The sequence below is a fragment of the Sporothrix brasiliensis genome, assembly GCF_000820605.1.
Source record: "Sporothrix brasiliensis 5110 chromosome Unknown Cont13, whole genome shotgun sequence".
Lineage (NCBI taxonomy): Eukaryota > Fungi > Ascomycota > Sordariomycetes > Ophiostomatales > Ophiostomataceae > Sporothrix > Sporothrix brasiliensis.
The window spans coordinates 473,091-489,131 of record NW_024467132.1 but is presented as its reverse complement, the minus strand read 5'-3'; the positions used below and the strand labels follow the sequence as shown (position 1 = coordinate 489,131).

The 16,041-nt window shown below is 58.5% G+C and overlaps 5 protein-coding genes across 5 annotated transcripts; 2 read left to right on the top strand and 3 right to left on the bottom strand.

Annotated features, from left to right (window-relative positions):
• Positions 1–63: 63 nt before the first annotated feature.
• On the top strand, positions 64–1,356 carry SPBR_03503 (NADPH dehydrogenase; the record flags this gene model as incomplete). The annotated part of the gene is made up of 1 exon (XM_040761794.1): positions 64–1,356. The coding sequence occupies one exon, from the start codon at positions 64–66 to the stop codon at positions 1,354–1,356; it is 1,293 nt and encodes a 430-aa protein (XP_040623152.1).
• A 521-nt stretch (positions 1,357–1,877) lies between these two features.
• SPBR_09249 (uncharacterized protein) lies at positions 1,878–2,939 on the bottom strand (the record flags this gene model as incomplete). Its single annotated transcript, XM_040767375.1, has 3 exons — positions 1,878–2,459; positions 2,555–2,797; positions 2,871–2,939. The coding sequence occupies 3 exons, from the start codon at positions 2,937–2,939 to the stop codon at positions 1,878–1,880; spliced, it is 894 nt and encodes a 297-aa protein (XP_040623151.1).
• A 1,264-nt stretch (positions 2,940–4,203) lies between these two features.
• On the bottom strand, positions 4,204–6,057 carry SPBR_03454 (uncharacterized protein; the record flags this gene model as incomplete). The annotated part of the gene is made up of 1 exon (XM_040761745.1): positions 4,204–6,057. The coding sequence occupies one exon, from the start codon at positions 6,055–6,057 to the stop codon at positions 4,204–4,206; it is 1,854 nt and encodes a 617-aa protein (XP_040623150.1).
• A 4,200-nt stretch (positions 6,058–10,257) lies between these two features.
• On the bottom strand, positions 10,258–11,631 carry SPBR_03493 (uncharacterized protein; the record flags this gene model as incomplete). Its single annotated transcript, XM_040761784.1, has 2 exons — positions 10,258–11,075; positions 11,217–11,631. 2 exons carry the CDS (start codon positions 11,629–11,631, stop codon positions 10,258–10,260), a joined length of 1,233 nt encoding a protein of 410 aa, XP_040623149.1.
• A 1,837-nt stretch (positions 11,632–13,468) lies between these two features.
• On the top strand, positions 13,469–15,703 carry SPBR_03435 (uncharacterized protein; the record flags this gene model as incomplete). The annotated part of the gene is made up of 1 exon (XM_040761726.1): positions 13,469–15,703. The coding sequence occupies one exon, from the start codon at positions 13,469–13,471 to the stop codon at positions 15,701–15,703; it is 2,235 nt and encodes a 744-aa protein (XP_040623148.1).
• Positions 15,704–16,041: the final 338 nt, after the last annotated feature.

Genomic DNA, 16,041 nt, shown 5'->3' with positions numbered 1-16,041 from the left:
AATTTCAGCATCACCACATCCTCTCTACCTTCCACAAAGACACAGACACACCTCATTGCCACCATGACACGTCCTACGGGCATCACCCACCGCGGCAAAAAGACCGCCAGCTTGCCCGCAGCTGGTGTGCCCTTCTACACGCCGGCCCAGACACCGCCGCCCGGCACCGCCACCCGGTCGACGACGTTTGACGGCAAGCCCATTCCGACCCTCTTCACGCCGCACAAGATCCGGGGCGTCGAGTTCAGCAACCGCTTTGTCGTCTCGCCCATGTGCATGTACTCGGCCGACGACGGCCACTTGACCGACTTCCATCTGGTCCACCTCGGCCAGTTTGCGCTGAACGGCGCCGCCCTCACCATTGTCGAGGCCACCGCGGTCCTGCCCAACGGCCGCATCTCGCCCGAGGACTCGGGTCTGTGGCAGGACAGCCAGATTGCGCCCCTCAAGCGCATTGCCGACTTTGTGCACAGCCAGGGCAACAAGATTGGCATCCAGCTGGGCCACGCCGGCCGCAAGGCGAGCACGCTGGCGCCGTGGCACGCGGCCCAGCGCGGCGAGAAGCTGTTCGCCCTCGAGAGCGAGGGCGGCTGGCCCGACAACACGTGGGCGCCCTCGGCCATCCCCTATGCGCCCGACTGGCTGCAGCCGCACGAGGTGACGCTGGACGACATCCAGGAGATCAAGGCGAGCTTCGCGGCCGCGGCCAAGCGCGCCGTGGCGGCCGGCGTCGACGTCGTTGAGATCCACGCCGCCCACGGCTACCTCCTCACGCAGTTTCTGTCGCCCACCACCAACAAGCGCACCGACCAGTACGGCGGCTCCTTTGAGAACCGCACCCGCCTGGTGCTGGAGATTGTCCGGGACGTCCGGGCCGTCCTCCCCGACAGCACGCCGCTGTTCCTGCGCGTGTCGGCCACCGAGTGGCTCGAGACCGTCACCGACGCGCCCTCGTGGACCGTCGAGGACACCGTCAAGCTGGCCGACCAGCTGCCCGCCTTGGGCGTCGACCTGCTCGACGTCTCGTCCGGCGGCAACTCCCGCGACCAGTCCATCCAGCTGCATCCCCGCTACCAGATCGACCTCGTGCCCGCGATCAAGAAGGCCCTGCGCGCCCAGGGCAGCAAGGCCGCCGACACGCTCCAGTTTGGCGCCGTCGGCTTTGTTCGGGATGCCGAGCTGGCCAAGGACGCGGTCCAAAAGGGCGGCGACGTCGAGGCCGACCTGGTCCTCGCGGCCCGCCAGTTCCTCAAGGAACCCGAGTTTGTGCGGCGCGTGGCCCACAAGCTGGGTGTGCCCATCAGCTGGCCGACGCAGTACGGCCGTGCCCTGTGGAAGCCGGACGCAAAGATCTAGACGATGGGGCGATCAGACGATACTACGGTTTGCTTCGACGATTAGAGAGATACATAGACAGCGTGTTTTGACAGTTATTCTGGGTTTGTGCGGATCTGTTTTTGTTTTTGTATATAGCCTGCACCCTTGGCCTCAATTTCGACGTCATATTCAACATGCATACATGCAATCCAAATCGTGCATGTGCCGAGACGCGCCTACTGCTGACGGGCGTCCGCTTTGCCGCGCCGTAAGACGTGCCGATAGTAAGCAACAGACGTAGCTGTGTTGAGAGACTGGGGTAAGAAAGAGACGTGGGCGAAGAACAATGGGTCAATGTCACATGAATCGGGCATACGAGCTGGCACTACGGCGAATACACATAGTACATAACAGTGGGGTCTAGAAATCATGTCATCAACCAAAAGGTGGTATTGCTAGACTTATGCCACACATGTCGCTCATGCATGCTCGCTCTCACGCAGTCTCACGTCCGCTCACTCGCCCTCTCCCGTGCCCTTGTCGCCGTCCCGGTCGCCCCCCTAGTCGCGATACCACTTCCCCGTCACTGTATCTGCCCCCGGCGCCGGCGCACTCGCCGCAGCCGCCGCCGCCGCCGACGCCTTCGTCTTGGGCGTGTCGCCGCTCCCCCGGGCCACCACCTCCGACTCCACCAGCGACCGGATCAGCGCCACCACGAGCGCCTGCCCGGCCTCCACCCGCTCGGGCGTGGCGGCCGCTGGCACGTGCAAAAAGGCCACCCGGCGCCGCGCATACCGCGCGTCCTTGTGGCCGGCTTCCTGGTCGCGCCGGTACAGGTGGGCCAGCGAGCTAAAGTAGATAAAGTCGCAGAGGTAGCGCCCGGCGTCCACGGAGATGCGCAGGTCCGCGCCGGGCGCCGCATGCGCGCGCCACCGGGCCAGCACGTCGTCCAGGTCGATGTGGGACTCGAGGGCGGCCGGCACGCCGTACCAGGGCCAGCGGGGGTCGCCGCGGTCGGCGGGGGTGTCGCCGAGCAGCTGGTCGTCGACGTCGCGCAACGTGTAGCCGTCGCGGCGGCCGACGCGCTCGAGGGCGTAGTGGAGGCGGGGGCCGGCCATGCCAATGTGGAGGACGAGGTCAATCTTTTTCGGGGGCTTAAATTCCGTGCCCTCTCTGCCCTCTCTGCCTTCTCTGCCCTCTCTGCCCTCTTTGCCATCGTCATACGCCCCGCCCCCACCTTGGTCGGCGTGCCGTCCCAGAGTGTGGGCACCAGCGTGCGGACAGCCTGGTAGTTGACGCGGACGGGTCCTGGGTAGACGACAATGCGCACGGGCGGTACACTGGGAGCAGACGGTGGCGGCGGAGCCGCCGTCGTAGAGGATGTCGTAGAGGATGCCGTCTTTGTCCGCGCCGGCAGGTAGTCGGGCAGCCGGCGGGCAATCTCCCACGAGGGGTTCTGAGGGTATTCCGACTTGAACGCCTGTGCCAGGTAAAGGCAACCGTGAGCATGCGACGCACTACTATTCCATTGCAGACAAAGATGAACCACGTACGTCAAAGCCGGTGACGAGGACCGTAAACTCCTCAAACTCCTCGACGGGAGAGTCTTGGACGGAGCCCATTGCGGAGACACTGGCGGGACGGGCGTACTAGGGGACGCTTCAGGGACGCAATTGGAGGGGGAAGGACTGGAGCGGTGATGGCCAGGAGAGAAGCAGAAGATGCGGCGAAAGTACGGACAACCGGTCGCCTAGTTTCGCGGGAGACAGTTGAAAACGGCCGGTTAGGGGCGATGAGGAGAGCCGCAAGGGATAAGATGACAAGTGATGACAGGTGATGACAGAAACGGAGAGGAGGGAGTGACACAAGACCGGCGTAATGACTCTGGGGATAAGACAGAAACGACAACGGGAAGAGGCAAGACAGAAGCAGCCGGGAAACCAGTCGAAATACTTCAGAGGTCAAGATACACCACAGGAATCAACAGAAACCAGGTCCGACTGGGCATCTCGCCATGCATATCGTCTGTTATGCAAGGCAGTCTCGTGCCTTGCAATCTGCTCGGCTGAAGCGACAAAGGGCAATCAGGACAGCGATTCCAGTGGCTGTCATGGACTTTGGCGTGAGACTGGGGGGAGCTATCGCCGAAATATAGTGGTCTTTACCCCACATTGTAACTCCCAGAGGGGACACTAAAGCGATAGCGCAGCACAAGGCCGCTCAAGATAGCAAAGACGTCATTAGAAGGCGGATAGTTGCATCACAGTGCATGGAGCGCCTCCTGACACAATTGTGTTTTGTGCACGGTTTATTGAAGAACGGCCTCGATTATGGTTCCAATCTGCATCAAGTCCTACATAGTTTGACAGGGAAAGGTCAGGGTGCGCTGCCGAAAATCAACGACGCAACCACAACACCTTATTTGATAACAAACGGACACAAAAGAAGACGATTTTCTAAGAGTCTGACGAAATAGTGTCCATAAAAAATAACAAAAGTGACAAAATAAAATTTGGATGACTGCAACAAATTCAAAAACTCCGGTGTGTGTGTGCTCCAATGCTGTGTTGTGCCCCAAGAATGTTGGACAATGCTTGCCAAGGAAGATGAAAAGGAACGAAAGAAAATACAAAAAATACAAGCTCTTTGACATGCCCAATGCCCAATGCCCAAATGCCCAAATGCGCCGCGCATAACAAGCAACGGAAGGATGGTTGAGAAGACAAAATGGACCAAAAAAAACATAAACTTGTAGTGGCTGAAGAGGGACAAATGCGATAATAAAGAAACATAAAGAAACGTGGAAGCGAGTGACAGAGAAGTAAGGCGGTAGAGTCGCGTGGCGAGTCCTGTGGCGAGTCCCGTGGCGAGTCCCGTGGCAGTCGCCTACGAAGACAGAGCCAGGCCGCTGTCCAGCGACGAGCCGGCCGAGCGGTCATGCGGTGCCTTGGTGGCATCGCCGTTTCCGGGAGACGCGGCAACGCCTGTGCTCGTGCTCGTGCTCGTGCTCGTCGTGGCGCTCTTGAGGACGCCGGGCCGCGTGTTTTCTTTTCGTCCGCGGCTGCTGCTGCTGCTGCGGCTCATGTCCATCTTGCCGCTGGCGTCCGAGCTCAAGATCGTCTCGAGCTTCGTGCGGCTCGGGTTCTGGCTGTTCGCGTGCAGCGAGGACCGTGGCTGGAGGCTGGAGGTCGGAAAGGAGGCACCGGCATCACCGCTGCTGCCTGGCAGCACGGCAGTAGCGGGGAGCGACGGCATGGCGGGGACCGGCGGAGGTGCACAGTTTGGGAACCGCCACTTTGTGCGCAGCATGCCGTCATCATCCGACGACCAGTTTGGGTCCTCGACAGACGATGCAAGGCTGCCGCTGCGGCTCCTAGCGGCGGCGGCGGCGGCGGCGGCACCTCGCGACCCGAGTCGCTGCTGGCTCTTGGGACGGATCTCGTTTCCGGTGGTAGCAGACTTGCGAGAAACAGTGCGGCTAAGGTTGGCAGTGGCCGCCGCCGCGGCAACGGCTGCAGCATCGTCTTCCTCCGTCGAAGTGGAAGACGAAGCGCGTGGGCGACCCGTGACGGTGGCGCCGCTGTTGGCTGACTCGCCACGGCGCAGACGCGCCTCGCGGGCCATTCTGCGCGTGAGGGACACCTCGGAGCCGGCGACGGCTGTGGTCGACCGGCGCATGCTGCCTCCATTCATAGAGCTGGTCACACTGGTGCTGCGGCTGACGGGGACCTTGCCCTCCATCACTTTGGCCGGCGGCGGCGGCTGCAGCATCCAGCGCAGCGCGTCCTTGTGGGCTGGCTTGCTGCCGACAACGGGTGGGTGGTAGTCGTTGACGGGTGGGTGGATGATGGTCGGCGAGTAAAAGTTGGCACGGTCTTCGTCGGTGACGGCGAGGTTGCCACCGTTGTAGTAACCGCGCTCCTTAGTCCCCAGCGTACTCTCGAGCAGACGGCCCGCAGACGACCCGGCCTTAACAATGGCGTCCATGAGCTTGTGCGTCCGAGACGGCTCCGAGCCCCACAGCTCCTCGTCCTCGCGCTGGTACCGCTTGTAGTTCCAGCCCTCGGCGCTGGTCGTCGTGGTCGTACCGACTGTCGCGGCCGTCGCGGCCGTCGCTGTGGCTTCGAGCATGCTCATGCTGCGAGCGTCATCGGAGTTGAATGTTGGGCTGACCGGTGCCTGGCCGCCACTCGTGCGTGATTTGTTGGCGACATTGGCGCCGCTGGAGTTATTTGAGGCCGGCACGCTGTTGTCGGCGCTTCTTCGGTCGGCTGCGGCACCGGCTGCTGTTGCGTCGGTAGCATCACCGGCGCCAGCTGCGGCTCCTTTTGGCAATGGCTCCGAGCCACCGTTGGCTCCTTGTAGAATTCCGCCGCTGCCGCCGCTGCCACCGCTGCTAGTCGGCACACCTCCGTGATTGCTAATCGCTAGACTACTACGCGTGGCAATGCTGCTATCTTTGCCGGCGCTGGTGAGTTTGCGTTGGCTCGAGTTCTGCTTGGCGGCACGGCCCTTTTTCGGCAGACTGGGCCCCATCATGATTTCTTCCTGCCAGTAGGGGTTGACATTGAAGGGACTGGGATGGCGGTAGATTGGCGGTTCGTCTTCCTCCATCGCCGCGCGCTCCTTGCGCTCCTTGTCGAACTTCTTTTTGGCACGATGCCGGGTGCGTGCGGACATGCATGGCGTGCATGCCAGGTAGTAGAAGACGACCGACTGGATGGCTACGGGTAACGCCATTGTGGCGGATGCGTGTGAGAAGGCGGATGGGTAACGACGTCGGAAATGGGTCGGTCAGGGTCGACGAAGAGGACGAAGAGGACGAGGGAAGACGAGGGCTAGCGAGATCACGGCCGTCGTCTTCAATTCGCCGTCGTTGTTGGTTGTCGGTACACCCCCTCTCTCGTGTTTACCCTGCCTCCTGACACGTCCCCCCCAAAAAGCAACAGAGCGGCACACGACACAGCCCAGCAGCCCGGGTAATTTGACGTCGATCCCAGCAAAGCGAACTTGTGCGGGACAGGGACAGGAACGCTAAAGAGCCTCAATTAAGGGACGACTCCAAAAAGAGCGTTCAATAATCTGGTCGAGCGGGTACGCAGGTGTATGTTTCGTGGAAGCATGAAAAGGCTGGATGGCGGCTGAAAGGAGATGGAGGGACAAAAGTTCTAAGAGGAAATGAAACGCTGGTTGGGCGACTGTCGAAAAACCTGCGAGTCAGTCCTTCGCAAACGAGATGTGTGTCGCACACGGAAATGGATCGTATTGTGTATGTCGTATACAAAACAGTCTTCTCTCCAGGAGAAGCGTTTGTGTAAATGTTTTGGAGCCGTCGGCTTGGTGCGTCAAGGTTTTGCAAGAGCCAGGTGAAGGCTGCGAGAAGCGAGGAGCGAGTTAATGTGCTACGGGCCAAAACGCTGATGCTGAATGCTGACCGCTCAATCCAATCTGCTTGTCGATTTTGCCCGCTGTTGTCTGTCGTGTCCCCAGACACAACGGCACTTGCAGGGAAACCTACTTCGCCGGGTCGAAAATCGATTTGTGTCCAGGTGCTCCTGCGTTGCGTAGCCGTACACCGTATAGGCCGTGCCCGTGCTGTGATAGTCGATGCGTACAGATATATTCTTCGCGCCTGTGGGGACAAGGAGAGGGTCGATCTCGTCGCGTTCGAGGACCCAGACAGGCGGGAAAGGCAATCCAAGGGATACCGAAGAAATGTTGGTTAGCGCCGGGGATGGTTGTCGAGGGCGAGAACGAAACGATGGTCGACAGGTTCAAGGGAGATCAAGGAGCAAACACGGCTGGTGCAAGGGCGTTTGAGTTCGGACTGAGACAAATTGAGTTGTTGGCGAGAAAGAAAGGAAAGTCGGCGTTGTTGCTGGGGGAAAAGCAAAAGGGGCGCAGCGGCCTGAAGTGGGCGAGTGATGGCTAAGCGCCCTCGGCCGGGACCTTTGTTTGCCGAGTCCTAGCAGACAGAATGCTTGGCGTATGTCGTACTGGATTCCGAGGTCGAATTGAATTGGAGAGAAACTGGAGAGGCGAAAGTGACGAGAACAAAATTGATGTAAGGCGGACGAAGGAGAGATATTTGAGAAAGAAAGGAGGGCAAGTGCGGCGGGTTGGTTGCTACCCGGTTCGCCAGTCCTAATCCAGTATGGCCTGCCGTGGAGGGAAGGAACGATGCAGATTGTTGCAATGGAACTCGGAAAGAACGAGAAAACGTAAACAAGGACTGGTTGGAAGGGCAAGAGGGGGGGCGAGAAAGAGCGATGCACAAGAATAGCACAAAGGGAAACAAAAAGGGAAGGAATGTTGAAACAAACAAACGGGAAGGAACAAGCAAGAGGGCGAATATCAAGAAAGAGGAGCCTGGTAAAGAACTGTGAAACAATCAATGGAAACTAGGATAGATTCGGGCGAGCAGGAGTCCTGTCCAAAGTGAGGAAAACTACGCCCTACAATACGACGTAAAACGACGGCGCAACTGTACGAAATATTCCAAAGGCATTCCCACGAAAAGAACATGAAAAACGCCTACAGAGCCTCCCGTGCAGAAAGGTATATGGGATGTTCCTGAAAGAACCAGCCAAGGAGGGAGGGGATGGAGGATGATTAAGGTGCGGAAGAGGCGTGTGCTCACGCCAACTATAGTATAGGCTACCGTCGAGTGACATGGGAACGAACGACTGTGCCATCCTCGCCACGTTGGGGAACGCTTGGGCCACAAAGGCGTCCACACGTTGCCCCGAAAACAAAGGACGCAGGGACTGCTTGGCCAACAAAGTGTCGGACACGAACGCCGGGGGCTGATTGAGGGACCAAATACCACATTCCTAGCCAGGCTTGGCCGGGGAACTGATACGCCCAAACGCCTTTGTCTGTTCAAGTAATCCGCAACGAGATCAGTTACCAGCAGAATGCGTCACCAGCCAAGATCATGGAGCGCCCAGTAATACGAGTAATACTGGCATTTTCTTGAACACGTTCACGGTGGGCTTCGTACAAGTCCTTCGATGTCCCACATTCTGCCTTTGCCTTCCGTATTCGTGTGGAATTACGACACAACGACGCCCCTTTTGCGTCGAGCAAATGCCCACAATCCAATATTCTTGCACAATGTCTTGCTTTTGTCTCGAGTGTTTTACAACAAATAAAATGCTGACCGCATGTCTTCGGCCCGTTTGGTGATGGGACTTGTCACGAGTTGGGACGTACAGAAGGTAAGAGGCTGGCGAAAGACCCAGTCACCGAGACTCAATCGTCAGCAAAGCCAAGGCTGTTTTGAGGGGTCAGGCAACACGTACAACCAACACGTACAACATCCTTGACTGTGGCTACAGCCAGCGCATCCCGCGTGACGACACAGTCAAGGCAAGGCGACGTGCAAAATGCATACAGTGACGATTAGGCAAGACAAGTGGCAGAGGCGGAGGCCTAATGATGAGAACACGATCCCAATGGAGGAGGGACCATTCGTCATTCCCGTAGATCCCGGTGACCATTTTGGTGCTCAGACATGGACGGGGAAGAGAAAAACGTGGCTAGTAAATTGGCCAGTAAAGTGGCTGTTGGCAACGTCATGCACCAAGCTCGACTGGGACCGAAACTATGCTCATTGCAGCGTCAGGCTCCAGGAGTCGAGGAGAGCCGGGGGCGATGAGATTGTCATCCCACAGAGAATAACTGCGGAGTTCACCGTAGTTGATCGTGGCTGTAAAACGAATATGAATTGTCTGCGATAGGTGGTATTGGACCGATATCCCTTTTGAATATAAAAATGAAGACGACATACCTCCTCCGTTGACAGATTTGTGTCCTTTTCGAGCTCTCCTTTGCATACTCATGCTGACGGACCTGGCTGTTGAACCTCACGATAATATTAAACACCCCACGTTTTCCTTTTTCCCGTCCTGGTTCCTTCATCAACAGTGACCCCTGGCTGTGATCTGCACATATGAACCAGACGGCAGAGGACGTACAAAGACAGTAAATGTCTCCAACAATGCCTCCGATTAAAAGTAAACTGGACTCAAACAAAACAGGAAAACGAAAAAAAAAAAAAAAAAAAAAAAAAAAAGAAAAAAAAAAAAAGGTAGATTATTCCGGGCCTCCTGGCAAGCAAGCCCCTCACTTTAAGCATATTCCCATTTAGACGCGGTCGCTAAATGCAACCTCCTTGTCATCTGCCCGGCTGACCGGCACACACGTTGCGCCATTCCGCTTCCCCATACGGCCAGCAGGGCCAGGCCGGTTACCCAGTTGGGCGGTGTCCCGTGCACCCTCCACGTTCGGTCGCACGTCGCACGTGTCAAACCAAGCTGCCAAATGGGCCAGGCTCGTCTGTATTCTCGAGATGCGGCTCAAAAGCATCGGAGTTTGCATGTGCATCTGCGCAACGCCTGGACTGGCTGCAAGCCGCAGTCTAGGGGCATCATCAAAAAGTGAATGTCGATCGTGATTGGCCTGAACTGGCCGAAGGCGTTGACGCCTGCATCAACACGCAGCTCATGCACGACGTATGCACGATGCAGCGATAATCACAGATCGACCAAAGCTCATCAGATGAATGCAGCTCGGTTCGAAACGGTGGTAACCAAAAGGCAGTGATAAGAGCAAATGCCAGAGTGTCGATAATGCAATTGTCCAAAAATACGTGCTAAGCAAAAACGACCAAAACAGACAAGAAAGCGTTCCACACAGCCGTCGAACTCTGTAGCCACGACCACCTGTGGCCGCTGATGCGCCAATTGCGATGCTACAAGCTCCCGAGGATATCCATCTGAAAATGCACAACAAGAACGCCGGCCTCGAGTGAGCATCTGTCCTTGGACAGGCTGCCCTTCCAAAGCACAATGCCGCGACATATGTACAATCCAAGCAAGAACAAGGAATAAGAACAAGGACAAGGCCTCCCGCACGCCCTGCTTCGTAGACGCGCCGCTAGGTCGGCTGCACGACCACCACCACGACAAGCGACGTCACCATGAGCGCAAAGGCGACCAGCGACACAATCAGGATGGTGCCACGGCTCGCGGGGAACTTGCCCTTTAGGATCCACTGCTGGCTCTGGTAGTAGCGGTGGTAGCCCAAAAACAGAATAAGCACACTGATTCCCAAAAACGCGGTGCCCAGCGGACGGCCGACATTGCGCAGCCGGTGGAAGCCGCTGTTGTTGTTGTTGTTGTTGTTGTTGTTGCTATCGGTGGACGTGTTGAGACGAAACAGCTGCGTGACGGCAATGCCAATGGAGGTAAAGGCGAGCGACGTGCGCAGCCACGCCAAAAAGGTGCGCTCGAGGGCCAAGTGGTCGCGGGCGACGCTGCCCTTGTTCTCGAGCTCGACGGACTGGAAGCCGGCCCAAAAGTCCGTCCAGCGGCTGCTTGGCGGAGGTGGTGGTGGTGCGCCGGCGCTGGTGGTTCTGCTTCTGCTCCGCACCGACGCCGCGCGCGATCCTCCTCTTGGCACCCCACCGCCACTGCCATCACCCTGGCTCCCCTGGCCCCCCTGGCCGCTCTCGTTCCCTCCTGGTTTCCGCGCCCGTGGGCCAGAGTGGGAAGACCGCGACGCGGGCTCCGACGTCGTCTGGTAGTTTAGGCCGTGGCTGCCTCGCCGGTTGATGCGCGTTGTCTCGTCGGCGCTCTCGCTCTCGTACTGCTCGGCAATGCCGGCAAACGCGCCCGGTGCGGACTGGTTGCGGAGGAGCGGTTCCATGCGGAAGGTGGCGCGTCGGTTGCGGTCGGGTGACGTGGCAGATGGGGCTGCCGCAGTATAGGTTTCGGCGCGGTTGCGGGCCGTCTGTCCCAGTGTGTTAGACGATGTGTGGATGAACGGAGCAAGTCGCGGGCGACGAGAGGAAAAACGGTAAAAAAAAAAAAAAAAAAAAAAAAGTAAAGGAAAACCTGCCTCCAGAATCTCATCCAAACGGTCTTGAGTGGCCTTTCGCCGGATGCCTGACAAGCTGCGGTTGAAGAGGCCGGAGCGTCCAATAGAGCCGGTGGACGAGGACGTAGACGCACCGCGTGTTGGGCGTGTCGTTGGCGAAGAAGGTGACGCGGGTGAGGCGCCTTCGCCGGACGAGACAACCGAGGCGGATCTTGGTGACGAGGGCGCCGAGAGGACGGGGGGAGGGATCGACGGGAGCTCGTCTGGTCGGTTCTGCGACGAGTCGTGTGCCGAGGTGGAGGTCGGGATCGAGGTCAAAGAATGTCCTTGAGGTTCAACTTGAGCTTCTGCGTGCTGCGAGGAAGAAGACGTCGGTGGAGGACCAGAGACAAGACGAGGATCAGCGGTGGCAGCAGTGGGAGCAGTGGCCATGGCGGGTCATGAAATACTCGGGTACTGCTGCAATATGTCGTATAAATACGGGTCTGTTCGAGTTTTCTCTCCCGTTAATGGTGCCGGCAGTCCTGCCCACCCGACACAAAGCACGACAGATGTGCGGAAATGGGGGGAGAGAAAGGAAAATGGATTACACAGTACACAGTACGCCGTTATGCCGGGAGCATAAAAAAATAAATAAAAAAAAATAAAAAAATAAAAAAGCGAAAAGTCTGAAAAAGGAAAGACCGGGACGTGCGAGCCAGGGAAAGGGCAGGGGAGGCCCAGCACGCAAGGCACGCGGCTGGCGGGGAAAGAAGGACAACAATGAGAGAACAATGACGGGGCAAGGGCGATTGAGCACAGACAAATGATGTTGGCCAGCGCCTGCCGTCCGAGTGTGGATATGTGTACGGAGGATGTCGTAAGATACGTCCGCGTGGCGGGAAGGCGTGACGGAAAGTGCAGTAGCAGGGGGTGCACACGCCGCAAGGAAAGAGCGAATCTCATCGAGGTTTGGCTTGTGTATCTCTGCAATGCAGTGTCGACAGCCTTGCAGTTGATTGGGAGGAACAAAGCGACAAGAAACGATAAGAAACGATGCAGAACACAGAACAGTAGCGTGGAGCACGTCAGTCCGGAGTCAATGGCGACAGGGAAACGAAAGAAAGGACGCGCAAATTCGAGCGTGGTGGCTATTTTATTAGCGGAATTCGACAATGAGCTTGGAGCTTGCAAGAAGCGCCAAAGCTTGGTGAAGTGAAGCTTGGACAGGTGCACTATCTCAAGGGCGGGGTCTGTTACAGGCTAGCCCTGCTTGAAAACTGTCAAAGACGGGGCGGGCGCGGCATGTGATGGAATCGGCACAAGTCTTGGATGGCTCGAGCACCTATTTCGTATAGGAACGACCGCTACCGGTAAGCCGACTAGCAAAATAGAGAGCCTTCTAACACCAAGGCTAGAGAACAGGTCTGAGGTACCGTGGTCAACACGACCTTGTAAGGAGGTAACGATATGAAGAGGCACGAGACTCGTTCACAGTGCAACAAATACCAGCCATGCCATACGAAATCAGCGAAAACAATGAACGCGAGAGACGGCGAGATGTGACAAAAAAATATAGCAACCTTGCTCTCACAAAGAGCAGGAAAACGCAGTTTCTCTCGCTACGACGTAATCCGGTCGATACAGCCCAGACGCAGGACGGGCTGGATAAAAGCGGCATTGAATAATCGTCCCGAAAACCAGCATGGCAGAGGACACCAGACTCTAGACATTAAAACCAGTCGAAAGATTAAGAACGTTTAGGAAATCCGGGTTTACAATACATCGTATAGCAGCATGCTCCGACGCCGCACCAGAACTGCCACCTCGCTGACGTCCTGATACGAGGACCAGCCAATGTGAGATAAAAGTAAAAAATGGCAATCAATGAGCTATACGACATGTGATAGGATTCACATTGCTTCTCATACAATAGATACTTGCTTAAAGGACCTGGAAATCTGTCGCACAGTTGCTCTTTCCTTCTTGATGGGATTTCCTCTTTCCTTTCCCATGTCTTGCTCTGATGTTTGCAAAAACAGCAGGAACGAAGGAGCGAATAGGGGGTCAGGGGCAGCATGGCCACTCCACACACCCAAGATCGACGTGGATGCTTAGTGTGGATTCTTCTAATGCACACGACAGTTTGTGTTTATCGAGACGTTGGAATGTCCAACAGCAACTGCGCCTCGTGATCTCTTGATGCCGCATTTCGACCAACAACGGGCTTGCACGGCCTGTGCGGATGACAATTGACGCGGCTAAAAAGCAGCCTCGCAGACCAGACGGCATGGCCGATCGAAAACGCATCGCTGCGGATCAATCGGACGCGCACGCCGCCGAGACGATTCGGCTGCTGTCGCGCGGTCCGTCGAACGGGCGTGGCGGCGACAATGTCCACGACGACCACGACGAAGGCGAGTTTGACGACGACGTCGACAGCAACTTGGACAGCAACTTGGACAGCGCAGACGGGCATGCGGACGGCGACAGCTACCTCGATGACAGCGGCGGCGACAACGCCAGCAGCAGTCGCCACAGCAGCGAGCGCGGTCCGTTGGCGCGGGGCGGTGCCGGCGCAGGCACGACACGGGCCCAGCAGAACGAGCACCTCCGACGCCGCCGACGCCGCACGGCCGGCCTCCTGTGCGTCATCACCTTTGTGCTCCTTTTTGCACTGGCCATTGCGGCCGGCATCGACCGCCGGCACAAGAACGGCGACAACGACGGCGGCGGCGTTGGTCCTCGCGTCAACCTGGGCTACGCGCACTACGCCGGCACGCGGCTCCCAAACGTGTATCCACCCTCGAGCAACGGAGGCAGCGATCACGATACGCGTGCCAGCCCCATCGCCGTGAACAAGTTCCTGGGCATGCGCTATGCTGCACCGCCCGTGGGCGCGCGACGCTGGCAGGCACCCGCGCCACCGGACAATGAAACGGCCCCGCAGGCGGCCACGGACTTCCGGCCAATCTGCCTGGGCATGGGTGCGGATCCAGCGCCGGGCAGCGGGCAGGCCGAGGACTGTCTGTTTGTCAACGTGTGGGCGCCCGCGTCGGCCATGGACGACGCAGCTGCAGCCGACGAGACGGCCAGCGCCAAAGGCGTTCCCGTCTGGGTCTTTATCCAGGGCGGCGGCTACGTTGCCAATAGCAATCCCAACATTGACGGCGCCGACGTGGTGGCACGGTCGGGCGGCCACGTTGTCTTTGTCAATTTCAGCTACCGGGTGGGCCTGTACGGCTTTCTGGCGGCGCCCGGCACAGCCGCCGACGTCGTGCCCAATGCCGGCCTGCTCGACCAGCGCGCCCTGCTCGCCTGGGTGCAGGAGCACATCCACCGCTTCGGCGGCGACCCGCGGCACGTCGTCGTGCATGGTGGCTCGGCCGGTGCGGGGTCGGTGGCGCTGCACACAGTCGCCTATGGTGGCCGCGACGACGGCCTGTTTGTGGGCGTCGTCGCCCAGTCTGTGTTTGTGCCGACGCTGCCGACGTGTGCGGACGTCACCTACAAGTTCTGGCGCGCCGTCCACGCCGTGTGCCCGGACCGCAAAGACGACGACGACGACGACGACGACAAGGCCGTCGGCGATGCTCTCGCGTGCCTGCGCAAGACGCCCGTCGAGCTGCTCCAGCAGCGTGCCAATGTCCCGTCGTCGTTCCAGTTTCGCGGGAATGCATCGACCGAGGGACCCGGCATTGCAGGCTTCTATTGGGGCCCCTGCGTGGACGGCGACCTGCTTGTCGACCGGCCCTCTGTCCTCTTCCGGCAAGGACGCTATGTGCGTGTACCCATGCTGTACGGCGTGGCCTCGGACGAAGGCACATTGTTGGTGGCCAACGCCGCCAGCCAAGACGACGTCGTTGGCTTCATCGTCAGCAACTACCCCGGTCTGGGCCCGGCCGGCGAGGCGGGAACAGCCGCCTCTGTCATTGCCCAGCACTACCCCCAGGCGCCGGCCGTGCCGCAGCATGCGCCGTGGTTCCCGACGCTTGCGCACGTGTACGGCGAGGTGACGTTTGTCTGTCCCGCGGTCAATACCCTGGATGCCGTGGCCGCGGCGACGACAAACAAATCTGCGGCACCTCGACCGGCCCTCTTTGCCTACCGCTACGCCATGCAGGACCCCGGCCTGATGGCCGCTGGCCTCGGCACCGTCCACATGATGGACGCCGCCGCCGTCTTTGGGCCCCGCAACGTCATCTGCTGTCCGCCCGCCAGCTACTTCCGTCCGGACGACGGCTCCACGTCGCCGGAGGAGGACCGCAATGGCAACCCCGGCTTGGTGCCCGTCATGATGGACTACTTCATCTCATTTGTGCGCACCCTCGATCCCAACACGCACAAGAGCCCACACGCGGCCGACTGGGTGCCGTGGGGACGTCCCGAGGAGCGCACCGACGCCGACCGGCGCCAGCGACTCGTCGTCTACACGGGCGGGCACCAGGCCATGGAGACGGTGCCGGACGACCAGTCGGCGCGGTGCCGCGTTTGGCTGGACCTGGCAGATCGACTAGAGCAATAGCGAATGCCAGGAGAGAAAGTCGCATTTGATTTACTGTTTTTTGGGACACATATTGGCTACATTGGCTACATTGTCTACATTGGCTACATTGGCAACAATTTCGGACATACTCTTGGACATATATCCATGTAACATTAGACACACGGTTGGAAATCTTGCTCAATGCGTTCATTGCGTTTTATCTGAGCGTTCTTGTTCCTTGCTCTCTACCAATCGTCTATTTGCATAGAGAGTCTCGTCGACTAGCTTCCGTTTCTCAATGTCCACTGACCACCCCACGATGCACATGACGGTTCATTGCCTATCAGTTTCGGCGCTGGCCTGACGAGTTGCATCCA